At 36.4% G+C, this 27005-nt stretch overlaps 2 protein-coding genes across 5 annotated transcripts; one reads left to right on the top strand and one right to left on the bottom strand.

Moving 5' to 3' along the window:
* Window positions 1-4246: 4246 nt before the first annotated feature.
* efhb (EF-hand domain family, member B) lies at window positions 4247-12648 on the bottom strand. 2 transcript variants are annotated; one of them, XM_028012322.1, is made up of 13 exons: window positions 12403-12648; window positions 12013-12078; window positions 10359-10502; window positions 9314-9491; window positions 7851-7910; window positions 7613-7739; window positions 7433-7513; window positions 7277-7353; window positions 7036-7190; window positions 5982-6162; window positions 5639-5845; window positions 4682-4863; window positions 4247-4585 (listed from the first exon to the last, which is right to left on the bottom strand). In XM_028012322.1, the coding sequence occupies exons 1-13, from the start codon at window positions 12469-12471 to the stop codon at window positions 4439-4441; spliced, it is 1674 nt and encodes a 557-aa protein (XP_027868123.1). In that variant the 5' UTR covers window positions 12472-12648; the 3' UTR covers window positions 4247-4438. The 2 variants fall into 2 exon arrangements, with proteins under 2 accessions (XP_027868123.1, XP_027868124.1); XM_028012323.1 differs by having other exon boundaries at window positions 9314-9488.
* Window positions 12649-12846: 198 nt separating this feature from the next.
* rab5ab (RAB5A, member RAS oncogene family, b) lies at window positions 12847-26144 on the top strand. 3 transcript variants are annotated; one of them, XM_028012325.1, is made up of 6 exons: window positions 12847-13016; window positions 15933-16159; window positions 18370-18521; window positions 19683-19805; window positions 20090-20183; window positions 25044-26144. In XM_028012325.1, the coding sequence occupies exons 2-6, from the start codon at window positions 15994-15996 to the stop codon at window positions 25157-25159; spliced, it is 651 nt and encodes a 216-aa protein (XP_027868126.1). In that variant the 5' UTR covers window positions 12847-13016; window positions 15933-15993; the 3' UTR covers window positions 25160-26144. The 3 variants fall into 3 exon arrangements, with proteins under 3 accessions (XP_027868126.1, XP_027868127.1, XP_027868129.1); XM_028012326.1 differs by lacking the exon at window positions 12847-13016 and adding an exon at window positions 13077-13338 and having other exon boundaries at window positions 25044-25208; XM_028012328.1 differs by lacking the exon at window positions 12847-13016 and adding an exon at window positions 15323-15407 and having other exon boundaries at window positions 25044-25208.
* The last annotated feature ends 861 nt before the right edge of the window (window positions 26145-27005 follow it).

Below are 27005 nucleotides of genomic sequence, written 5' to 3'. Positions count from 1 at the left end.
ACCATGAAAAATTATTTCAGTCATTTAATTTAAAAGTGAGTGATTTAATTCAAGTTTTTAAAGGGAAAATTTAGACTTTCTTAGCTTTACATTATATTTTAATGTTATTATGTAATCAGAAACACAGTATTGCTTTGATTCATTCTAGTCCTGCTGGGAATTTTAAAAACCGCATACTTTTTAGTCTCAACTTCCTCCAGATTTTCAAAAGTAAAAAACAAAACTTCTTCTGTTCTGTGTAAGTTTTTGTTACATTTTTACTGGTCATCTTCAAAACGTTCATAACTATCTTCTTTCAAAAGGTCAGTCCTTTAAAAATACGCCATCTTTTCCTGGGATCCTGCAAATGGATGTTTGTTCAATTATCTAAATTGATTGATTCATCTGGATGCTACATGATCACATAATCAATTCTAACTTGTGGGTTGGCCATCAAATACCTTATCAGCCAATAAATGCATCTTTTTTAACATCTGTACTGTTTTTTTTATGATGCTACGGTGCTATAAAATTTTAAAATGTAATTTTTTTTGCAAGAGAGAAAATTTAGGCCTGAGAAAATATTCCAATCTCTATTTCATCTGATGGTTGATGAACAACAAATTCTCCTCTTTGGCTGTTAAATTATATTAGAAATGTGTCACCTGTTTCTGAAAACTGTGTCTCATTGCATTCTTCCAACTGGCTCCTGCATTATTAATTAAAACAAAAACCTGCCCTGGGAAACAGAAAGGTTGCTGTCATTAGCAGCTCCTTCATTCATTTGTAGCGGCAGACATGGAGGATTAGTCTAATTTTTCTATGTCTGGAAGTTTGCGTGGGTTTTTTATTTTTTATTTTTTGGTTCCAGCTGAATCTCTCGTTGAGTCGTAATGAGATTAAATGAGTGTTGCTGGCCCGGCTCATGTCAAGACTCGAAAGAATTTAGCACGCCTGTGAATCACTGAAGCACACAAAAGCTGACGGTTTCTCGTAGTTTCTAACTGTTAAATGTTTTTTTTTCCGTTTAGATTAGTCGCTGCTGGGTGCAAGCCAGCGTCATTAATTTAATTAATCCAACCCTTCTAATGGGATTAATCTGTCTCACTCAGTTTAATGTTGGCTAATATAATGTCAAAATGTGTTCTCTATAAATCTTTAAAGAATAACACAAAAATTATTGAATTAAAAATCCATTTTTGTTGGTCTACGTTATACACTGAAAAAAACCAAGTGATCCAACTTTTAAAAAATTTATATAAGTAATCAAGTTGTCATGTAAACAAACGTAAATAGATCCGATTGCATGCAGCAAATTAAATTATTATCTTTTAAAGTTGGGGCTCCATTCTCTTTTTTTAGTGTACTTTTCTGAGAAATGTACTTTGGGGTTTTCAGAATCTGTGTCATAATCATCAAAAATACAGACACAAACACAAAATATATCACTGTGTGTAATGAGATGAGCTGCACTTTTAGTTTCAAATTTCTGAAATGCATATACTTACTAAAAAAATAAATAAAAGACAAGGAAAGACGAAGGTTTCAAACCTAAAAACATGCTATCATCTGTCAAGCATGATGGTGGCTGCATTATGCTAAGGTTTTTTTTTCTTTTTTCTGCTGGTTGCACAGAGACTAATGTAATATTCTTCTTATTTCAACAATTAATAGAAATTGTGTTGTACCACATTTTTAAAACTATTTAAACCCTAAATATTGGGAATGCCACACATTCCACTAAAATAATCTTAAATTAAAGCTGCAAGCAGCCTCGAGCGGCTGGCGATACGAACCGATGCGTTCGGCAGCGCAATCCGACGAGGCACCAAAGATCTGGTGGAGATCCATTGATGCAGTGAGGAGATATGATATCTCAGCTATATCATATAGCTGATGGATAAACCCAGGGGGAGTCAAATTACTTATATTTTCTTAGACAAAATTAAATATTTGGGTTTATTTTGGTTCATCAGAACCAGAACGTCAAGGTTCTCATTGTTGAGTGTGCCTTGCAGCTGTGGTCAACTGTTCACATAAATTCAAATTAAAAAATCCAAGATGGCAACCAATTTCGTAATGATCCGGATTCATACATGTCAATAAACGCACGCCCAATTTTCTGAAAGATTGTGGTTGCTGGTGTCTCTACCAGCAACAGGGTTTCTTCACTTCGCGTGGCATCCTTTTGGGGGTCGCCTTTTGCCATATTGGATTTAATTCGGTCGAGTTTTACTTTCAAAACAACGATTTCCTTGTTCAGTTCATTGTTTTCAGCTTCAATCCATTCAATTTGTTTGGTCTTCTCGCGCAACGTGTGCTCCGCATTTTCTTTTATGGTCTTACATGTCCGCTCCAGCAGCACATTGGTTCTCGATATGGTCTCATAATCAGTTTTCAATCGTTCTGCTGTATGTCTTGTTGTCTCCAAATCTAAATTGAGTTGCCTAAATTGTTCTTTATAATATTCATTGCGATTTACCAGCATCTCGTTTTCTGTTTGCCAGCTTCTCCCATTCCTGGTGTTCTGGCCACGTTGGAGGCGCTCGATTTTTCTCATTAACGTTGCCACCATCTGTTTAAGCTCCTCGTTTTCACGCTCAAACTTCCAGCAACTCTTCTCTAAAATGCCTATTGATGTCAACAGGAAATCATTTTCTCCCTTTGCAGGGGCTTTTATGTCTGACGAACAGAAATCCTTCTCTGCCATATTTACTGTATGTCTCTGTGTCGAACCTAAAACTGCAAATGAATTTCTTTGTGGAATCTGGGAATACAGAGACAGTCACCAGTGATGTCACAGAGAGGATGAGTGACATCACAACTTCACATCAAAGCCACAAGAAGTCTGTTGCGTGGGTGGGGGAAAAGGGGCGAGGATAGTTCTTTTTTCACAAGTATTTGTGTTCTTTTCTTTTTATTTAAATTTACAGATATTGTTGAATGGAAAAGAAGTAGAAGAGATTTTAAAAATAGCAACATGTAATTAAAGGGTTAGGGTAAGTTCAGCAGTTCAGCGCTGCTCCGGCCTCCTGGTGACCGCGGGAGCTCTGGCGACGCCGCACTCCAGCCACCGCAGATGCACAGTTCCCGCATCTGTCCGCCAGGGGATACGCATCGATGCGTTCGGCAGCGCTCCCTGACGACGCACGAAAAATCTGGTGCAGATCGGCCAGAGGAGATAAGGAGATATAGCTGATGGATTAACCAAGGGGGCGCAGTGGAGTCAAATTACGATGTGATGCTGTTGGGCTCTGTAGATATTCACAAGAGTCAATCCGAACAAGTTTGGTGCAAATCGGATGATGCATGTGTGATTTAGAGACGATAGTATGCAAACGGCGAGGGATTGAAATTTGCCATTTGGCCACGCCCACATGGTTCAGCCAGCAACCAGCATTGACAGAATTCATCATCATGTCATTGTATGTGACTTGGCACAGGTTTTTTGGGGGGGTTTTTTTAAACCTCCAGGGGGTCTTTTTGTGGGCTCTAGTGTCCCTTAAATGATAGTAGGCTGACAGGAAACAGGGAAGAAGAGGGGGGAAGACATGCGGCAAATGTCGTCGGGTCCGGGAGTCGAACCCGCGACGGCCGCGTCGAGGACTGAAATGAATCAAAGAGTAAAGTAAGGCGTCCAGTAGAAAAAACAGGTGACTTGCTGTTGAAAGTGGGCGGGGTTAAGGTGATGTCATTGTGAATGTGATCAGGGCTGGCCTATAATGAGACATAGAAAGTGTGATCCATCTATGACCTTATGTGTGGAAGTTATTGCACTTTGATGTTTCATGGCGAATAGTCAAAGTTTGACACTTAGCCACACCCACATGCTTTGATGTATGAAAAATCCTGTGATAACTTTTGACCTTCAATATCTCAAGACTCTCCTGAGTGACTTTGAAGTCTGTATCTCAAAAGCTGTAGGACAGATTTGATCAGATACATCTATAAAAAATAAGAATTGGCGGCTTTGATCCAAAATGGCCGACTTCCTGTTGGGTTTGGACCATGGCTCCATGGTCCAGACTTTTTTGTAGGTCCTGACAAGATACACATGTGTACCAAGTTTCATAATTCTGTGTTAAAGCACGGCTTGGGGCTGGTCATTTAAAAACTTCTAGGGGGCGCTGTTGAGAAATTAGGCCACACTCACTAATGACTGTTATGGATTCCTGTTGGGGTGTGGATAAGGATCGATCCTAGTGAGTTTGGTGCAGTTTGGCTTGAAACTGTGGAATTTAGAGCCAAACGCATATGCCATGTTTGGTGAGTTTTTGAATATGATAAAGCCTCCAAAAAGCCACCTCTTTATGGTGACAGAATCATAACAATAAACAGTACGATTACAATAGGCCTTTGTAGCGCTTAGCTGCTCGGGCCTAATAATAAAAAGAAGAAACGCTATGATTACAATAGGCCTTTGCAGCGCTTCGCTGCTCGGGCCTAATTATGAATAATTTTAAATTGCATGTAGTTCCTTTAGTGTCTGACGGAAAAGCTCGACACAAACTTCCCCGCTGGGTTTCTTCATGGACGCCAGCTTCCAGGCCTCCTCAAATGTCTCGTCAGAAATGTTCACACCGATATTTCTGAAAATCTCCTCAATCTGTGACGGAGAGGTTAAAAGGAGTCAAAAAGTACAGCAAGATGAAGTAAATGTAATTGAGCAAAAGCAAAAAACGACTTTGTGTTTGCGGCTCACCTCCTGCTTGGTTCGAGGACCGAAGTAATGCTTCGCGTCAACTCCATGGAGATCAGGCACTGATGGATGCAGGAGCTCTGGAAGTGTGGCTAAATCCCCGTAGTCCGTTCTGTCACTGATTCGTCTGATGAGTGGAGGTAGAAGATCGTAACGTATGGATGGGATCCCGTAGGTGCGACCACCTGAAAAGGAAATGATTCAAACAAGGAAACTGATCAGTTATGGAATCCGCAAATAGAATTAAAATTAGGTCAACATAAAGTTGGTTTGTTTAGTTCAGCCTTTGTCTCATCCAGTGATAAACAAATAGTGTGATGTCTGTTTTTTGTGTTAGTTGGGAGTGTAAAATATAATTAGTATTCTCTTACTCCATTTTAGGGTTTCATATCAGTCGATGGTAATGATTATTAATACATTTTTTGTTTTAAATATCTGAAATGCTGACAAACTGGCAATGTGGCCTCCACAGTTTTCACTCTGCTGTTTTTTATTTTAAAGCAGTTTTGAGGCATGGTGGTGGGACCTTAAACTGCTGCTGCGCAAGTTAACTCAACAGGTTGTTGCTAGGCAACCAAAGAATGAGCAAGTGGTTGCTAGGCAACCAAAGAGTTAGTGGCGTTTGCTCATCAAACTAATCTTGCTTGTCAGCTAGCTGTGAGAGGCTGAGCGGCTAAAGCCTTTTCCTCTGCCTACATCTCCCAGAATGCTGTGCAGTTCTGGATAAATTCAGTGAAATTATTGAAAATTCTATACTTTCTATACTTTCAAACTTTATTATTATCTATTTGTATTATGTCTCTATAGCAATATATATTCTTATTGATTTATTGCTTAGTCCTATCTACTACTATTAAAGCTTTGGTTAAATCAATGACTAATAATTAAATTAGCACTTTGTAGATAATCTAGAGTAAATACACAGTATCGGTCAAACCAAAAGCCCTGCTCTGGACTCACTAGGTGTGGGCATCTCATCACTGGTGGAGGATACGAGGTCTGAATCTGGTTTGTGTTTCCTGATGGTCCTGATAATATTCTTTGAGCTGCCTGGCTTCACTGGCTCCATGTCGTCAGGCCCAAACAAGGCCAGCGAGGGAATAAATTTAGATAAATCTGATGATATCTTGTCGTTCATACTGATTGGCGGTAATCCGAAAAAATTCTCTGCAGGAGACAAGAAACAACACCAGAAACTTAAAACTGAATCAGAGTTGAGAAAATAAATTTTTAACTCTGTGTAAGGGACATAATGAGAGGTGGTATGTGGTTTAAAGCTGAGCCTAAGTCTTCTTTCACTGACCGCGGATGGGCATCATGTCCTTATATGTTAGAAAATTAGCAAATTCCACGAGGTTGAGGAATCCATCTTTGTCTACATCGCAGTACTCCATCAGTTCATCCAGAAGTTTGCCATTCAGGGCCAGCTTGAACTCACGACAAACTTCCCACAAATCTTCTTTATCAATCAGGCCCCTTCCTTTCTGGAAAGCAAAAAGAAACACCACAAACCTTTTCTACTGAGATATTTTTACCTAACAATAACCAATAACTCTACAATGCTTCCAAATGTGTGGCCTGAATGTGTTATTGCAGGTTTGGAATAAAGTCAATATGATGGCTTTCATATTTGGGTTTAAAAGTGATATACTGCAGCACATATTGCAGCACATTATAAAGCAAACTAAACTTTATGTGACTTTCTTGAATCCTGAAATTATTCTTTAAATGTTTGTGGAATAATGGAGCCAAAATTACAGCAGAAAACAATTGGATATTGTCCACCATGAGCAGAACTGTGTCGTAACTTTACTATTAGCTTCTTTCAGTATAAAACTTATGAAACTTTAACAAAAACTGCAGGCTTTGTGTCTGTTTCTGGTGAATTTTTGGTGAAAATAAGCTAAATTTTCAGAAAGTGAAGTTATGGTGGGCAGAGTAACCAGAAATTTTACTCCAGCAAGAGTAATAAAACATCATAATAAAATTACTCACGTAAAAGTAAAAATTACACCATAATGAGAACGCTCCTGAAAGTAATTTTTTTTCAGAAAAGTTACTCAAGTAAATGTAGTGTAGTAAATCTAATTAGTTACTACCCCAAAGAATCATAATCGTTAATTTCTGATACTCTTCAAGCTGACAAACCAACAATGTGTCTTTGTCTACAACAAAGACAAGATGCCAGATATAAAAACACATTAAAGAGGGTAAATAAACAATTAAGAAAATCTATAGCTTATATTGACTAAGGCTGTGATAGTGAGATTATTTTAGATTACCTTCCCTCTGCAGCACGTGTGAGCCGAAATAAGATAGAAAACTCAAATACTTGCCTGCATTAGTCTCATCCATACCTTGTCATAATATTTGAAAGCGTGCAGCAGACTGGGAAAGTTGTTAAAGTTGACCCTCTTGAGGAAATGTCTCGCTATACCAATCGCGCTTCGCTGCCAATCTGGACCTCGAGGAAACGTCCCCGGCTCAGCGTTGTGGAGAAGATCTCCAGCTCCTGTGGAGGAAAGAAAAGTGCCAATCTCTGCTTCCCACTAAGAAGTTTCCCAATTTGTGTTGTAGCATTTAGAAAGGCTTTTTTACCATATGGACCCATTGGAGAGACATATCCAAATGTGTGGTCAGGTGGAACGGGCAGAGGACATTTCTTCCTACCACCACTAGTGGATGGATAAAGTCAAACATCAGGAACTTTAGTTGGACATGAGGGAAATTAACCAAAGAACAACAGAAGCCTACACGAAGATGGTGTTGCCAGTTTCCAATGCCAACTTTTCCTTGTTTCCAGATCTCTTCAAAGCAGGATTTGGATTGTGAAACCTGCAACAATATATTAATGGAGAAAAACATCTGAAGCTAAAAAGGTACTGAAATTCTGTGTAGGTCACACTTGTGGCTAAAGTTTGGTACAGAACTTACTTGTGTGATTCTCCTAACCAGTGAACAATTTTGGCAGTAAAACGGCCATTGTTGCAGTGTGGTGTGGGATCCCCGAACGTCTTGTCTTTATGGACGCCACTAAAATCAAACCTTCCAATGTTCATGGCTGACAGTAAGCGAAATAGACATTATTAAAAGGTTTCACTTCAGAATATGCACGATTCATCAACAAAATCAGAATAGTGACTAAAGATTAGTGCTTTCTGTCCTTCCTGACCTTCTATCGCCAACTGCTCTGCTGTTTTTGGAGGGAACAAGACTTCACCCATCTCATATTCTGGATGAAAGAGATGCGGGACAAAATTCAAAACTTCAACAATAGCTATGATTATTGCTATTACGAGAGCTAACACAACATTTTGAAGAGACTAGAAGAGATTGTGGTTTGGCATTTTTAATTTTCTACATTTACGGAGACAGATTGAGGAGAATGAAAGGTTTCTGTTACGCATATAAATTAGAAATAGACTAAATCAATTTTGCTTAAATGCAAACTTTTTTTTAAACAATATTTGTAATTATGCTTTTTTAAACACTTCTTCGAAACACAACATCCTTTTTAGAAATGTTTTTGTTCATGCAAAAATCACTCAAAATTTTGCGGTATGTGATCTAAGCCAGAAAGATACATTTCTGAAAAGCACCAAAAACAAAGAAGGACGTGATAGGTTTGTATTTGTGACATTCAAAGTTGAAAACTCACTAATTAAAAACAATTCCAGCAACCAAAAGCAGCCAAGGGTCGACCACAATGCCTGGCTCTAGGAGAATGAAGACTTTCTCAGGCGAGGTTTGCCAAAATCTTTTATTTTCCATTAAGATCCTTAAATTGGTTTGAGTCCGATTCCTGGTGAATTTCCACTGGCAGACCCTAAAGTTGATGCAAACTGTGGCTTTAGCTAACAAATGCAAATGTATAAAACTCAGGACCATCCAATTTGAGAAACTTAGCTTTATTTTAATTTAATGGGGTGTTTTCCCAGACATGTTGTGCCATTTTATAGAACAATCAAGTAACTAAGTTAACTACAGTTGCTACAAAAATGCAACATCAAATATGACTTTACAGAAATTTGGAAAATTTTGATATTTGGCCTTGATTTTGGGCCTCTGTGGCTTTAAAAACTCCCGCTCTTTCTAAAACGCCGCCTTCAGGAATTAATCATAACAGTGCTTTGCTATGAACCCTTTAACATTTTTGTTGTTGTTGTTTTTTACCAGCAATTCACTGAAAATTAATTCCTATTTGTTTGCTAATTGCTACTGGCTAATCTGAAGGAACTGAGAGGGGGATTCTTTGAGATTCTGTGAGGTGGAAGCTTGGAAACTGCAGCTTTGAGGAGGAGCTGCATCTTGGAGGCGGAGCTAGGTCCACCCTGGTGTTTTGTGCAGCAACAACGGTTGCCGTGGAGATTAAAGGACTTCTCAAACATCCATGAAAGAATCAACGCAACACTTTAGGTATGTTTTGGATCAGGGAACAGAATTACAACATGATGTAAAGCTCAAACAAATTGATTTTACGTGATCCTGCCCCTTTAATTAGATTCATTTAATTGATGTTAGGTGTGAACAGAAAAGGACTAAGCAGTGAAACTGAACCAGAATATGCTTTGTCAAGTGTTACTACCCGCTCTGTGGTATTTGGAGCAAAAAGTATCATTAGGGAACATGAGATACCTCTAACTACTTTATCTCCAAAGGTAGTCCCTTGGTTGATCCAGTCGGGAAGCTCAGAAAACGGGGCAGGTGTCTGGCCCAGCAGAACTTTACTCGAAGCATAAACAGACTCATTGAGTTCATTTATCTTGTGCTGGAAGACTGACTTATCGGGAGGAAATATCAAGTCATTGTCCTGCTGGAAAAATCACACAAACATCCTGATTGCAAAGCAGCTCAGAAAGACCAAGTTTCATTGTATTAATTATTTTTGCAGTGCCAGCTAGGAAGATCTTACCAAAGATCCTAAATTTCTCTGTGCTACTATCATGTAACACACGCTAACAAACCTTACTATCAGTAAATGAAAGACATTTAGTGTGATCAAAACTGGCAGCATATTTTTTCTGAAATTAAATATTAATTCTGGATTAAATATTTATGGGTTACCAAACTTGACAGAGTAATAGGATCTGTAAGAGGCCTAATCATGAGAAATTTAGAAATTCCAAAACAAAATTGATTCCTGCACATTTTTCTTAACCTAAAATTTAGTTTCCATCCTTTTTTAGACTGTGAAGGAGCGCTGTGAGGTATTGTACCTAATAAATGTGTAAATTATGACACATGGTGCAAGTTAACCCAGGAAACCACAAAAAACACACAATCTTACAAAGTAATTTTTGTCTACTTTACAGTGAAAATATCTTAGAACACTTGAAATAAGATAAAACTAACTTACAAGTAACTTTTCTGCAAGAAATATGAGTTTGTTTTAAGTCAATAATTCCTTAACATTGATGGAAAAAGTACTAGATCCGTTGGCAGATTATTTAACTTATAACAAGACATTTTCCCCTTGTTATAAGTGAAATAATCTACCAGGAACGAGTACTTTTTCCATCAGTGTTAAGGAATTATTGACTTAAAACAAACTCATATAACTTTTGTAAAAGTTATACATACACTATTCAAGTGGGCTAAGATATTTGCAGAAGAAACTAGACAAAAAAATACTTGGTAAGATTTTGTGTTTTTGCAGTGTAAGGTTTTGTGCTTTTCTTACAGAGTCGGTTGAGTTGGTTCTGATGCCATGAACCATGACTTTGATAACCTCTGGGTCTGTCACCCTCCATAAGGGCCGTCTGATCCCTCGTGGTCCTGCCCGTACGGTGCTGCGGAAGTGCTTTACAAGCGGCGGGGTCGGGGGCTGGTTGTTAAAAAGTATAATGTCACACCATAAAAAAACATGAATAAGTGTGTCTCAGACTATGATCCTCTGTCTTAGTATATTGTAGGTAAACTTGATGCAAATGTCTGCACAGATCTGGTAAGTTATGCAGTTAATAACGACAAAAGAACAAATAAGATAATGGCACACAACACAGAAGGAAACAGGCAGGAGCATAGCAGGCAAGTTGAGGATTTTAAAGGGCCAGTTGTGCCAGAATGTATTGTATTGTATTGAAATATTAACAAATTCTTCAAATTAAATAATGTTGAACATCTTTTCAGTCCCTCCAGGATTTCACAATTGCTTTTGTGATTTATTGCACTAAAAATCAAAGTATTTCTGACACGAATTTGGAAATATTTGCTATGTTTTTTTATTACTCGCTGTACAAATCATGGACTATAATCAGACATCAACTAAAGCTGAGGCAGCTGTTTAGTAAAAGTAAGAAAGTTTTTGACAATTTTTAAGAAAAATCTGCAATAAACTCCCAATTACGTACTAGCGCAGAAAGTGTAAGGATTTGTTGATTTTGAGTGAATTTCCATGATAATTCACATGAAACTGGAGGGACTGATTGATATAGTTTGGCAGTAAACAGATCAAAACTGCGTTGATTTGAGTATAAATATTGAATATAATATTTAACCACACTTGGTGTTTAGTTGAGAATCTAGAGGGCCACATAAAAAGCTATGGCGGGCCGGATTTGACCTTGAGTTTGACACATGTGATCTAAAGGAACTCAATGTTTCAGCAGTTTTGCAGCTTTCTGGAAGTTTATTCCAGATTAGAGAAACATAAAAACTGTATGTTGTTTCTCCATGTTTGGTTCTGATTCTGAGTGATCTGAAACGTTGATACGTCAACAGCAGATCTTTAATGTATTTTGGTGCTAAACCGTTCAGTGACTTATAAAAAAGCAAATGTATTTTACAGTCTATTCTCTGATCCAGTCTAAGTTCTTTCCCTACTTTCTTAGTTTTAGTGAGCATCATGGATAAGTTGCAGCTGTCTTAGTGAGTTTTTTGGTTGGGACATTGGTCCTTCAATTAATGTTCTTCAGGTGACAGAAGGCTGACTTTATAACTGTCTTTTTTGAAGGTTCATGTCTGAGTCCATCACTACACCCAGATTTCGGCCCTGATCAGTAGGGCGATGACTTTTGACTCTTTAGGTCCAAAGATAATTACTTTATTTTTGTTTCTGTTCAGCTGAAGAAAGTTGTGACACATTCACGCATTAATTTGTTGAATATTTGAATGGGTGCAGAGTCACTTGGTGACATTGCAATGTCGAGTTACATATCATATGCATAGTCATGGTAGCTAATCTTATTTGTTAAAATCTGAACTTGCGGGAGCATGTAGATAAAATTGCAGGAAATTGGAGTTAAATTAAGCTGAAATTAAACTAGAGAAACACACACAGGCACACAAACTGACTCACACAGCTTGATCTCTGTATAAACAAAATCCAAACTTACATATGAAATCTCTTGTAGACAGCCCTTTACGGTGTGTTCAATGGGTTTTAGTTTCCTAGGTGGAAACTAAAACAAATGAAATAAATAAATACAGGTGCATCTCAGGAAATTAGAATACCATCACTTACTTTATTTCAGTAATTCAGTTAAAAAAATGAAATAAAATGAATAATAGAAAATCTATAAACAAATGGAAATTATTGAGTTTGTTTTAGTTTATTATCTGATTAATTTATTTATTTATTATTGTGACGGGCCAATAATTAATTTCCCTTTGTGATTAATAAACAATTTTTTTAAATTGAATTAAATAAACCTCACCAGTGCCACAGTTTAGAATTATCATCCTGTATGAAAACTATTTTAAATAATTCATCAAGCTTGGCTTACCCTTGATGTGTTTTGGTGGATCAGATCATATATTAGTTGGTTTGAGATGTCTTCTTCTTTTACATCCATCTTGCATTAAGAAACCAACCCGGTTTCTTAATAGTCGGGTCTTCGGTTAAGGAAAAGCGAAACGTTTTAGCTCAAGAATTTATCCGCGAACGGTTTCCAAGTTCTGTTGCCTAGCAACAGTTACCATGTAAACTGAAGTCGCTACAAAATGTTCCCCCCCCCTCCACAAAAAAAAAACTGTTCCACTTGAACTACCTGTAGTTGTTATTTGTTATTATCAACTCTCTCGTTTTTTTGTGGGTTTTGTTGCTGGAATGAATCATTTTTATTTAAAATTTGGATAAATGTAAACACATGATTGGTCCGGGCCACTGACACGCAGGCGGATTGTCAGTTGTAGTCATACGATCTGTCATCATCCTTCGTACAATGCGAAAAGGGAAGTTGAAAGAAGTGGGAGAGGGACGCCGCGGAGCCTTACGAAATCTACCGATTCAGTACCTGTCCGGATAGTCGGCACACTGTGAAGAGACTCTGAAGTGCTGCGTATAAATCGGGCCGGAGACAACACCCCCATTATCCAGGCTGCCCTTCTTTTCTTTTTGGTGAGTGGCTAATATTAGCGACCTATATGCTAACACTGGAGGGCTCCTCCCGAAGCGGCCGCAGCTAAACAACATTCACCCAGCTAGCCAACACTTGGTAGGGCCGTGCTAGTTAGCAGTGTAAATAAGGCTGCTCACTCGGATGGATCAACACTAGCGTCGTTATTCACTTTTAATGCAACAGAAATGCAGACTGAAATCACTGACTGATGAAGAAGTTTGACTACTTTTACCCTTTTTCGGACAACGTTAGCCAGCTTACATTAGCTGTACACACCCAAACCTGCATCATCATCCGAGTTCTGACATTCTCAAACGTTACGTAAGTGTGTAAACCTGTAATGCACAATACTAACTGCGATTTAATTTATTTTCCACTGACTCAATCAGGTGTCACTGCTAGTTGATCGGGAGCTTGACAGAATCAACATATGAGTTAGCTGTGCTGCTAACGCTAGCTATTTGCTAATTGAAGCTAATAACAGGTTATATGTGGTTATCCCGATGTCGTAACGCGATTTCGGGGAAGTTGTTGGCAATTAAAGTGGGAAGGAGAGCTGTGTGACTGTCAGAGGTAGTTTGTTTGTTGTTACATTTTAGAGCGGTTAAAAATGTTAGTCTTTAAACGACGCATCCTCAATTATAACTTTTCCTAACTATGTTAGCATAATTTCCAAATATTTAAAAGGTAAATAGCTTCGAGAACGTGAGTCAATAATCGGAAAAGAGAAAGTAAACAACATTTAATTAAAATTGAAAACTGTGGACATTTGTTTTAACCATTTAATTCTGCTAACTTTGATGACTGGCTTACAGGAAATGAAATAAAAACCAGTAATACACAACAAAAAATTTAATAAATCCTTTAAATAGATAAATGTCTACTGAAAGAATATGATCATTATATACGTTGAGCACTTGGCCAGGGCTCCTTTGCATGAATTACTGCATTAATGCCAACTCTTTTATCTTTTTCTTGATCAGGGAGTTTGCTAGCCGACCAAAGAGGTATTGGTACATTTAGCAGCCTGAGCAGGTGCCAAGTCCTCCTGGAAAATGAAATTCAACAGAATGAAACGGAATGTGCTCTAAAGTTCCTTGGTGGACTGATGTGCTGACTTTGATTTTGATTAAAACGTGTTGGACCAACGGTAGCGCATGATACTGCTTCCCAAATGATTACAGATTGTGAAAACTTTATACTTTTAGTGTCTCCCCCACTCCCTCCAGGCGCTGACTCTTTTTGTTTCCAAATAAAATACTAAATCTTTTTTCCGTCTGAAAAGGGACTCTGAGATTAAGCAACAGTTTATGTATTCTTATTTACAATTCAATCACTGAATCTCATTTAAATCAGTCATCTTCTTTACAAAAAGACACCTGGTTAAGATAGCACTGCTACTGTATAAACCACATGTAATACACAAAAATACAGAATATTATTGTAATGATAGCTGTAATTCCATGGGTTGTGGTTTTGGTCCAGAATTTATTTAACTGAGAAAATGTCCCTGCCAGGTGCAAAATCACAAACCCACTGAACAAAGCCGAAACTGCAGCTCATAGTATCAAACCTCTTCTTACCTAACCTAAGGAGGTTTTCCCTAATGTGTTGTCCAAACTTGTCCGCTAATCTTCTTTACTCATAACTTAAATCCTCTCAAAGGCATTGCTGGAGTTTTTCACAGCTGCAGGATTTGGGGCCAACATATTAGTTGTTGGAGTGGCTGCTTCAGCAGAAATCCAATCTGTGCTGTTTGTATGTCACTGAAATAAAGAAAAATTTAGTTCATTTATTTAACGACAGTTCACAATAAACATATTGTGGCACTTTACAAAAAACAAAAAGAAAGAAAGTAGTTCGGTTTTAATGAAAAAGACAAAATAAATTTTGAGCAGGTTTTGAAAGTAGCAGATGTCGGTAATATAATGTCAAAGGGAACAAGCAGCTACAGTAAAATACAGGGGCAACTGCAGGCACAACAATGCCTCTTTTTTTATTTAACTAAGCGTGAGTGCCCTTTATGTTATGGACAGGTATAAAAATGTTTAATTTAAAAATAAACAACAGGAATCCAGTGAAAGGACTGTTGAGATGTTGTGTTGGAATTTTAGAAGTAAAGCTGCCTGGCCTGTCGCAATAAGTCAGGAGTGTCAAACTCCAGTCGTCAAGGGCCGCTGTCCTGCAGTTTTTAGATGTGCCACAGGTGTAAAACGCTGGAATGAAATGGCTTAATTACCTCCTCCTTGTGTAGATCAGTTCTCCAGAGCCTTAATGATCTAATTATTCTGTTCAGGTGTGGTGCAGCAGTGGCACATCTAAAAGTTGCAGGGCACCGGCCCTTGAGGACTGGAGTTTGACACCTGTGCAATAAGTCAGTAAATCACAGGGTAAATTAGGATGATTTATTGTTTTTCTCTTTTCTCTCTTTCTGCCAAAAACTGCATGAAAGTCTTCAGTCTGGTTAGTTGGTCTCAACAATTTTTTTTTGTTAAGGACAATTTTGTTTACAGACTTCCTAATTCATTTTATTTGTTGTTTTATTTATTTTTGATAATTAAACTGTCTTCTAGTGTTAAATGTTCTTTAGATTTTAAAGTTTATTGATTTTTGAGAATTGTTCTTGCATTATTATGCCATTTTTTTACCATTATGCTACTTGAAAATAGTCTAAAAACAACAATAGTATCATTTATCACAATAATGTCTGGGACAATTTATTGTCCAGCAACATTTGTGATTGTGAGAGGGCTGAAAGCTGCTGCAGTTTTCAAGTTGAAAACAGAGACTGAGATATTCTAAATCCGAACATTTGAGAAACAATGTGACATCATGAAGGAGCCCAAGTAGAAAAAAAATGTTTTTTACAACTTGATTTTTCAGTTTTTTTCTTTCTTCCTCTCTCTGCTATGTAGGTGTTATTAAAGGTTTTTACCATCACATCAGCGCTCAGGGGGAGAGACCACACAGAGTGACATGGCAAGTAGAGGTGGAGCCACGCGACCCAATGGACCTAACGCCGGCAACAAGATCTGCCAGTTCAAACTCGTGCTTCTAGGAGAGTCAGCAGTGGGAAAGTCAAGTCTCGTACTTCGATTTGTCAAGGGTCAGTTTCACGAATTCCAAGAGAGCACAATCGGAGGTATGGATGATGACGACTTTGCTGCTTTTCACATGGGAATCAGTGATGTGGTGGATATTAAATAAGATTCATAAACAGCTGTCACAAGAGTCTCAGTTCCCAGTTATGAATCACAAATCTGGCAATTTTTCTGACGTTTATTGAGGAACAATATTATTATGCGTCAAATAAAGGAGTAGAAATATGTTCTTTATTAAACCTTCTAAATATAGCTTACACACATAAATATTCACAGCATAATTCTTCATTTTCCAAGTTTTCATTTTCGGTTTTGTTCACACTTGTTGCTCATGATAGTTAGATTCATCTATGTAAAGAGAGAAAAACATCAAAGAAATTAAGCGAGCATAAGGCAGTGAAACTTGGGGGGGAAAAAGTGATGTTACATTTGAAACATTCAAGTTGAACATCGGTGAACAACACAATGTGCATTCAAGTCAAAAGTTGAGATGGCAAAGTCTGCAAAAAGAAAGGAAGTAGTCAGGAAGAGGACAGTTGCTTGAAAAGCAAACAAACCGGCACCCTGTGGAGATATTTAAAAGTGCACGGTTGCTTGTCCCGTCTGCATATAATTTACCACAATGGAAAATGTAACACTAAAATTCTGGTAGCATTCGTGTATATTGTAGATGTATTTTCTTCTTTCACTCATATCGGTGTTGTTACTCTGATCAGCACAGGTAGAAGGAGGTGACATAAATTTGCTTACATAGAGTCACACTGCAGCTGTACCCAGACACTGCTCCAGACATTTCAAAAAGCAAAACAGTTGCAGCTCAAGCTAATTATCGTGGGTAAATATTAATTACGTAGCGTGACCAGTTATCAGTTTATTTTTTAAAATTTATAAGCAAATGTTCTGACAGAGGATACATAAAAAGTAAAAAGAAAACAATTTCTTACCTACTAAACTTTGTGCTCACAAACAACACCCCCAGTTTCACCTAGCATGACTTGCTGTGTCATAAAGTGTTTCTAACAGAGAAACTGGTGTTTTTGTGGTTCGCCTAACTGGTTTTACTTCTAAGAAGCTCACAAACATTTCTTACATTGAATTACTTGCTCATTCCTTGATTTGTCACTAATAAACATTTTCACATTCATTAAAAAGTCTTTTATGAAGAAAATGAAACATTCTGCAATCTTCTGAAGAAATGGAAGCTACTTTATTCTCAAATGTTCTCAAATGACTTATCCGTTTTCAAAATGGAAATGCCAAATTGATAGAGGTATACTTTGAATATTTTTAGATTTCCTGGTTCTGAAACATAAGGATGTTTGTACTTAAAGTTTAACTCGTGTTTAGAAATCTGAGGAACCAAGAACCGCAGAAATACTGAGGTGAATTCCTAGACGTTCGCTCATAGTTTCAGGTATCTTTTTGTCAGGTGAAAGCTGTGTGTTGTCTATTGTAGCGTAACCTTTAACCTCTTCCTGGAATTGCTATTGCTTCCTGCTATTGAAAATGCTGCCATTGTCCAGATAAAAAGGATTTCAGGAGTAAATAGGTCCGTATCTCACTGCATGATAATACAAAACAAGCCGACTGATTTATCTAAGCCAATTTTCTTCATTTTGGGAAATCGGTGATCAGCCAGTGCACTGCAAAACACAAAATCTTACCAAGAAATTTAGATTTTTTTCACTTATAATGTGGGAAAAATGTCTTGTTATAAGTGAAATGATCTCAGTTGAACTAGTACTTTTTCATTAATATTAAAGAATTATTGACTTAAAACATTTGTAAGTTAGTTTTTTCTGATTTCAAGTTTACTAAGCTGTTTGCACAAGAAACTGGACCAAAATTACTTGGTAAGATTTTGTGTTTTTGCAGTGTGTCCTCTCCTGCTCTGCAGAGGTTTGACTGGCAGACCGGCCCATCAAGTCATGTCCGCACGTTTGGAGCCAACAATAGTCACCCCACTGCTACAAACTCACTTTCTTGCTATATTTAGCGACATTTCAAGCTAAAAATAATTGGCATCAACCAAAATTAGAATCAGCAATCGCCCAGAAAAATGCTATCGTTGCATCCCTACAAAGCCACAACCTTTGTGTCAGGAAATCCTTTCACAGATCTTAGTTTATCGAATCCTGGAGCTTCAATCTCAGTGTAAACACGGAGAGGCGATCAACGCTGCCTCGTGTTACTTTCACTGAAACCCTCTCTGTGTGACTCAGGGTGATTTATCTGCTTTGTTTGCCTGCAGCTGCCTTCCTGACTCAGACAGTATGTTTGGACGACACAACAGTCAAATTTGAAATCTGGGACACAGCTGGTCAGGAGCGCTACCACAGTCTGGCTCCTATGTACTACAGAGGCGCCCAGGCAGCCATTGTGGTCTATGATATCACAAATGAGGTAAGCCAGGCTTTTCTCTGTCGTCTTGTTGTTGTTGCTGCTGCTGCTACCTGTTGCTAATCTTCGCTAGCTTGCACAGAAATGTGGCATATGAGGAAATGGGCGTGGTGGGGGTTTCCATTTTCATTAATCATGTTTTTTTTAGCAGCATTCAGAAGCTTATTTTTAAGCACTGAGAGATGAGTCACCATTGAGCATCACAGTGTTTAAAGACTTTCTGCACTTGACTCATTGATATCTGAAAGACTAATGTCTGGATGTTCAATAGCATGATTTCCTTATCTGAAGGAGACTTTGAAAACACTCAATGTAGTTTAATCATTGAAAGTAAACACCTTAGTCTCAGTGTGATTTATTTTACACTGCAAAAACACAAACTATTTTTGGTCTAGTTTGTAGTGAGAATATCTTAGTAAACTTGAAATAAGACAAAAATAACTTACAAGATATAATCACATCTTTTAAAGGATATTGGAGCTTGTTTTATGTCAATAATTCTTTAGTATTGATGAAAAACTACCTGTGCAAGTGGCAGATTATTTCATTTATAACATGGGAAAATGTCTTCTTATAAGTGAAATAATCTACAAGTGGAACTAGTATTATTTTATCAATATTAAAGAATTATTTACATAAAACAAGCTCCATATCTTGCTGAAAAGTTACTTATAAGTTAGTGTTGTCTTATTTTAAGAGTTGTAAGATATTAGCAATAGAAACTAGACCAAAAATAGTTGGTAAGATTTTATGTTTTTGATAAGTCAAGTTTGTTTGCGTAGCACATTTCAGCATCGAGCTTTAAAATTATAAAAACATAACACAATTAAACAAAACAAGAAAGAAGCATTATATTACCGCAGCAGAATAATGAGAAGTGATGAAATCCAGATAAGTTTTTTTTTTTATCCAGAGAGGTATTTAGCCTCAACTTAAATTAACTCAATGTTTCAGCATTTTTGCTGTTTTCTGGAAGTTTGCTCCAGATTACAGAACTGGATTCTGCTTCTCCATCTTTCACCAAAGCATTCTGTCTCTTGAGATGTTTCTGTTTGTAGGATCAGTTTAATAAAAAGTTCTTCTGGCCCTGTTCGCCATCGTTTGGGCTTGGTTGTTATTTTCCTAATTGAGGCGACCCTTGCCCCTCTGTGCTCTGTTTTCCAGGAGTCATTTGTACGAGCGAAGAACTGGGTCAAAGAGCTTCAGAGACAAGCCAGTCCAAACATTGTAATAGCCCTGGCTGGGAACAAGGCCGACCTCGCTAGCAAGAGAGCTCTGGATTTCCAGGTTGGTCCTCTTACAACTTTAATGACTTCATTTGTCCTTTTTAGAAGATATAAACATCAGTGGCACAGCTTCCAATCATTTTAGGAAATATTAAAAATATTTCCAACATATTAAAAACAATCTTTCTGAAAAACAAGCAAAGCTAAGACTATGTTTCCACCTCGACCTAAGACCAGCTAATCATTGTCTAAAATTTTACTCTTTCACTCTAAAATAAACATGTCTTTTTAAACAGTGTATTTGGAGTATTGTGGTTTTCTGTAATTGGTCATGATCTTTGGCAGGATGCACAGTCATACGCAGATGACAACAGTTTGCTCTTCATGGAAACGTCAGCAAAAACCTCCATGAACGTGAACGAGATTTTCATGGCCATCGGTAAGAATCCCCTCCTCAATTTCTTTTCATGTTGTGACAAAGATTTTTAATTTATCTTAAATTAAGATTAAAATGTTATTTTTACTATTTTCTCCACTGTTTTTTTCCCACAAGAGAGTCAATAAAGTCTCTATATGCAGTTTAGTGAAATAAATCAAACTTCTCTCAGGAACAGTACAGTTATCCAAAAAAGTAGTAATACATATTTTTTATCATCATTTTTATTGTTATCACAATAATACTACAAAATATTGTGATAAATTGCATCTTAACTAAATATTTTAGATCCTCATATCTTTTAATTAACACTCGCTGCTTTATAAACTGTCTTTTTTTAACACTTAAATCTATAAATATAACCTAATATTACTTTATTAAATTATTCAATCATCATATCTCCAGATGATTGTTTACTGGGAGAAACATTTCGACTCGTTCTGCAATTTTCTTTTCTTTCATTAGTTTTCCATAATTATTTTGTTAGGAAACAGTAGAAACATGAGTGAGCTCCACTCTGACGTAACACTTTATTTTTATGATACATGCTCTCTAAAGTTATTTTTTCTCTCTTTATTCATAAATTTCCATTGTTTCAAACTAAAAACAAACTGTCAAGCCAGGATTCTTCCCTATGATTCTCGAGGCCACAACATAACATTTCTTGATCAAAAATAAATGTTTATTGAACTTTTGTAGTCTTGATTCTAAATGAACATCGGGTTTTAATCTGCTGCAAGCCATAATCATAAAAAAATTAATAAATGCACTTAGTGTAATAAATCTGTAGAATAAATTATATTTGGTTTTTGTTTTGATATAGTGACAAAAATAAACACATCCTTTAAAAAGTCTTATATTCATATATCTAGAATTAAGGCCTTAAAATCTCCTCAATTAATTTAAAACATGTAAGTTGGTCTGAAGTTTGTTAATAACTGACTTTAATTGTATTCTGTGAAGTTTTTTTATTTTGTGAGACTTTTCTGTCAGTCAAAAGTTTAAGTTGCAATTGAGGCTACTGCTAACTAGCTGCTAATAATCCCTTGCTAGCCTTGCTAGTGTTTTTGCATTTATTATTATGAATTTATTGTTAATTGACTGAACTCTGTTCACCTCAGTTGTTTTTTTATTCTTATATATATATATATATATATATATATATATATATATATAGCTAATATAAAATATGTGATAATGCTTTGTGGATTTCTGCTGTGATATAAGTCTTAAATTTCATTAATAACTGTCTTAAAAAGTCTTAAATTAGAGTTGATAAAACCATGTTTGTGAAATAATGAATTCAGGACGTTGCTGTAAATTAATTAATATAATTGATGCATTTATCATTAATCACAGATCTTCTGTGTGTCTTAATTTAAGTAAAACGTAAGCTTTGAGTCATTTTTGTGCAACGACTTGTTGATATTCATGTAGTAAACAGCTGAAGTCTAATCTTTATTTTTCTGAAACATATGACCCCCGTATGAACATGAAGGATTTTTTAAATTCATACAATTTGAATTATTGTAAAAAAAAAAATCTTTGATTCAGAGGAAAAGAGGAAATGCTCCCAAATTTGGTAAATATTTAAAGCTATTCAAGTGTTTACTCTTTGATGGGTGTCAGTAGTTTATTATTTTTTCCCTTTTTTTTATTTCAATTACTTGTGAACACGTGCTACTTGTTGAGAAAAAGAAAATATCTGAGATGTGGGGAAACGAACCCCAGGAAAAGCTACAATTTATTCCTTAAACAAATTCCAGGTGTGGACAGTGAGTTTAATTCACATTGTGGCCACGAGATGGCAATGTTGAGCTTATAATATCTTTCTTGAACTCTGATTATGTCAGCAATGTCGTAAATAATGAGAAAAATAAATCTGAAATTAGTCCAGTATCTTTGTATTCATTTCTCTATCATAATTATCAACATTTATAAAGCTGGTTCTCCAGTTTTGCTTGTTTTTTTTCAATCTTAAATACTTTTGAAATGTTGTTTGAACAAGAAAAGCAACTATTTTAACTGATCAAGGAGAATATTTACCAGAATATGTTTTTATTATGTTGATATTGCATAATAATTTAATTAAATGTAGGATTTGGAATTAGATTTTGGTTTTAGCTTTGTTTTACCTTTTATGTTTTCATGTATTTTTGACGTGGAATAATCTGAATAATAATCTGATAAAAGCAGTTCAGAGTTCGTTCAACTTTAAATATTATTTAAACTGGTTTAATTTTTCCTCTGTTGATTCTTTTAGCTCCATTGAAATCAATCAGTCAATCAATCAATCAAGTCTATTTGTATATCACAAAGTGCTTGACATTATAAAACACAAAACTACTCAGTCATAAAAAACACCATACACCACTGCAAGTGTTTATCAAGAAAAATAGTTTTCTGATTTATTGTCTCTGCATGTCATTCAAGATGGACTTTGACTAGGCCACTGCAATTTTAATTATCAGCCATTCTGCTGTAGACAAAAAAAATAACAATCAGATAAAATAAATTTTTCCAAATCAGTTTCTTTCAATTAAAAACTGATGAAACTTTAACAAAATCTGCAGGTGTGTGTTTGTTTCCAGTGAATTTTTGGTTAAAACATGTTAGTTTTTCAATCAGTGGTAGAAAATCCACAACCTTTACACAAGTAAGAGTGGAAATACTTCATAATAAAATTACTTAAGTGAAAATAAAAAGTACGAAGTAGTAAAAATACTCCTAAAGTTTCAAAAAAGTTACTCAAGTTAGTGTAATTGACATGACGCCATCTCCGCCCCCATGCTGACATTGAGCAACCCTCCCCCAATCATTCCACTTGTCAGCAACTGACCAATCAGCATTCCAAGTTCTCTGAGAATATTGACAGTATCTATTATCGAAAACACGGAGAGATTTGAGGAAAATAATAGATAATCACGGTCCAAGTTGTCAGTGGGTAATATGCAATCCCGACAGCCATCACCCAGAACATACAGAGGGCGGAATACAATTTATTACATTTCCAAAATCAAAAAGGAGTCTGGAATAACGCAACAAATGGATCATGAATTGCAGCCCACCTCACGTCCAGTTGAGTGAAACTGATGGACGGGAACTACCACGTTAGTCAGCACCACAAAGGTAACTGGTAGTAAACATCCCAACTTTTGTCATAACGATACTTACTGATAGCTCTGTGCTAACGACTCACAACTCAGTTAAATTAAAATAACAGTGCTAAACATCTAATCATTTCCAGATCAATAAGTGAAGGTAGTTATGCTGGATTTTATGCGTATAGATTCCTACGGTAGCTCTATGGCAGCATGAAAACAGACTGCGCTAACTGCTATATTGGCATTTAAACACCGTTTCATACTATTGTTTATTTCTAAGCATTTTCCTGAAGGCAGATTTTCACAAGCCGGTATTATTTAAGTAATTACTCAACCATTTTGTCCCGCAGCGTTCACACTTTCATCCAGTCAGACTTTTTTGTCCCTCATTTGTCCTCTTGGGCTTTATCGTTGATTTCTGTGGTTGTCGGAGGACATGGGGGCGGATCCGGCGTCATGTCAGTTAAATAAAAGTAACTAGTTTCTACCCAAACCTGCCATTGTCCTAAATGTTCAAACATCTCTTTGTTACAATTCATTTATCTTTTTAAATTAAAAACTCTTGTTTTTTTAATAGAGTTGCGCAGACTGATGATGATCAGTCCATCATGTGCAGCTGATGATTGATCGATTCTTTCTCCTACACCATACAGACGCAGCACTGGGTGTAGTTACTTTATCCCCATGGCTGTGCTCAGCTTTATCACAGATTTTAAACACATCCCTTGAAAAGCAAACTGAGTAACTTTTGTTTGTCCAGCTTTACGGACTTGGCCGAGGCTCGGCGTCATAAAGCCGCTTTACAAGCTCGGTTATAAAAACTCTGAAATCGCTCCGGAGCGAATGTAGTCTCACGCTGTGGCGTTTTATGGCAGCGCTCAGCTTCTATGCACCACAAATCTGGAACAACCTTCCAGAAAACTGCAAAGCAGCTGAAACACTGAGTTCCTTTAAATCTAGACTAGAAACCCACCTGGTCAGAGTTGAAACATAATCAATGAAACATTTAGCAACATTTTGATGTGTAACGACGACACTTGACAAAATGTTCTTCCTGCTCCTCTGCTAGCTTGTTACGATTATTGTGATACAAAAATATGTGTCTTCTGTGTGTGATTTTATACTGGTAACTTGTTCAAAATAAATAAAAAAAATTATTTTGTTTATTGCTTTCTTCATAACTGATAACTGTGGGATGTAAAACACTTTGGCGTGTCTTTTTTTGCTCAAATGTGCATTACAAATAAAAAAGGCAAACACTCCCAACAATTTTTGTCCTTAAAATATTGAAATTTCCACTTTCCTTTGTATTTATCAAAAGTAAACAGAAAAGAGAAATAAAGAGCCGTGTGTTAAATGTTAAAGTTCATGACAGGACAATTATAAAAAAGACAAATATAAGCTTGAGGTAAAACTTACAGCAGAGTGGCTGATAATGAGTAAAACTGAAGTGTATTACAGTGGCCTAGTCAAAGTTTAATGTGTGGTGTTTTAGTATTTTTTTTTTTTTTGTAATCTTTATTACTTATTATAAATATTTTATTATTTTTTCTGTATTATTTATTTTCTTATTAACTTTTATTTTTTATTAATTATTATATTATTTTCATTTATTATTATTATTTTTTTTAATGTTTTTTTTACTTTGTATTTTTGTGTTTTATGACGTAAAACACTTTGAACTGCCTTGTTTATTTGTATTTGTGCCATACAGAAAAACTTGATTGATTGATTGATTGATTGATTATTGTCTCCGCAGCAAAGAAACTTCCGAAGAACGAGCCGCAGGCCGCTGGCACCAGCAGCGGACGGAACCGGGGCGTGGACCTGACGGAGTCGGCTCAGCCCAGCAGCCGCCCTTGCTGCAGTAACTAACCTGGTTCCTCCTCTTCCTCTTCCTCCTCCTCCTCCTCCTCCTCTTCCTCTCGGCTCCACCCGACAGCATCTGGAACGTCCGACCTGTTTGGGTTCCAGATGTGCGACCCGCTCTTCACCCTCACCTCCCTGGATTAGCTAAAAGACTCTGTATAGCTGCATTTCTAATACCTTTTGTTTTGTTTTTTTGTTGATGTTTTATTTTGTTTTTTAACTTTTTTTAAGAAGTGTATATCAGTATAACGGATGCATGTATCACTACAACTCCTAAAGAAAAAAACAAAACACATTTTTATCTTTTATTCAGTTTAAAGACTAACTTCCCTTTTCAGAAAGACGAGAAACCTGTGAATGTTTCCCATGTGAAGTTGCTCCACTTCTCCGACTGTTTGTTTGGAGCAACAGTTGAGTTGCCAGGAAAGGATCCAGCAACTCTTCCCAGGAACAAATCTTCATCCGAGATCCAGGTCTTCTGGGACATCCGGGGTAAAGCACTGTCCGACTTTAACACAAAGTTTAAAAAAATAAAAAACATAAATCAGGAAACTTCACTTTGTTGCTCATATTAACGACAGAAAATAATTTAAGTGTTAAATTTCCATTGAGGCCAGTAGTCAACCTCCATCAATCTAAGTCTGTGTTAAAAATAAAGAAATGGAAAAAAAACAAAAGATGAATTTATATACTCTAACGTTTCATAGGGTGCAATGTCGTCTTCTTCCTTTATTTCATCTTGCCTGGAAGTTTATTTAGAGACTCCGAACAATTGTACAGTTGAATATTTTTGCCAATCCCTCTCTTATGTTTCCTCTTCAAGCTCCACGTTTTCACAGAAGCTGGTCAGATGTTAGGCAGTGATGGTCTCTTTAGATATATGTAGTGTTATTAACAAAATCTCTCTGGTGTCTTGTCACTTTCTTTTTTTCCTATTATTATTATTATTATTATTTTTAATTAATTTTATTTTCTTTATTTTCCAAAAAAGGAGAGAAAAGGTCCATGGTGGCGTTTGAAAGGAACTTCTTTTATTGCATTGCACAGTGTTGATCATGTTTTAATTATTGATAACTGCCCTTGGGTTTTTATATGATGGACTGTATTGGATTTGCTAACCTTTCGGCTGCGGGCGGGGAGCGTATTTAATCTAACTGGTGGTCTCTCTTGCAGCTCAATGGGTTTAATGATGTAAAAACAGCATTACTAGTGACGGGCTGATCCGTTTTGAGTGTCTGAATCTTAATAAATCCAACAAAATGGTCTCTTGTATGATTCTCTCTCTCTCTGTGGAGATCAGTGGCTCTTCTGGAGATTCTTTTGCTGTATTTGTTCCAATTAAATTATTGTTGATATTGAAAAACAATTAAATATAGGACAAAAGCAATCTGAATACATAAAAATAATTTTTTCTAGAAAATAAAAATAAATCACATACACTAGTTTGACTCCATGTGGAAAAGTAATCCTATCCTAAAAAGATTTTTCTTCCACTCTATGATGTCAGGGTCCCCCACACCACCAGGGGGCCCCCAAGAGCAAAACTCTGGCACAGTTAAATTTTATGTATACAGCTGAAATAATATAACACTTAAACACCACTCTGTGTTTCAAAATCAAAATAATTTGTCTCAGTTTGCTACTCCTGTAAAGTTAAGAGCCATAATAACACTGGTGTAATGTAAGCTAAATATTAATTATGCTAATAATTAGTCTTGTCATGATAACAAATTTTGCTGGACAACAAATTGTCCCAGAAGTTAATATTGTTGTTTTGACATAATTTTCAGCTAATATAGTGGTAATATGGCACAATAATGTGAGAACAAGATGAATAAGCTTTAAATTCTAA

Source organism: Xiphophorus couchianus, chromosome 3 (assembly GCF_001444195.1).
Source record: "Xiphophorus couchianus chromosome 3, X_couchianus-1.0, whole genome shotgun sequence".
Classification (NCBI taxonomy): Eukaryota; Metazoa; Chordata; class Actinopteri; order Cyprinodontiformes; family Poeciliidae; genus Xiphophorus; species Xiphophorus couchianus.
The sequence above is the reverse complement of the archived record's forward strand: the minus strand, read 5'-3'. Positions and strand labels throughout refer to the sequence as shown.

Excerpts from the sequence above, each read along its gene's own strand:
- rab5ab (XM_028012325.1), top strand. The coding sequence starts at position 15,994 with ATGGCAAGTAGAGGTGGAGCCACGCGACCCAATGGACCTAACGCCGGC. Across the intron at positions 18,522-19,682 it reads TCTATGATATCACAAATGAG|GAGTCATTTGTACGAGCGAA; the intron begins GTAAGCCAGGCT and ends TCTGTTTTCCAG. Across the intron at positions 20,184-25,043 it reads CGAGATTTTCATGGCCATCG|CAAAGAAACTTCCGAAGAAC; the intron begins GTAAGAATCCCC and ends TTGTCTCCGCAG.
- efhb (XM_028012322.1), bottom strand. The coding sequence starts at position 12,471 with ATGGATGTAAAAGAAGAAGACATCTCAAACCAACTAATATATGATCTG. Across the intron at positions 7,514-7,612 it reads TGGTTAGGAGAATCACACAA|GTTTCACAATCCAAATCCTG; the intron begins GTAAGTTCTGTA and ends ATATTGTTGCAG. Across the intron at positions 4,864-5,638 it reads TGATGAGATGCCCACACCTA|GTGGTCGCACCTACGGGATC; the intron begins GTGAGTCCAGAG and ends TTTCCTTTTCAG.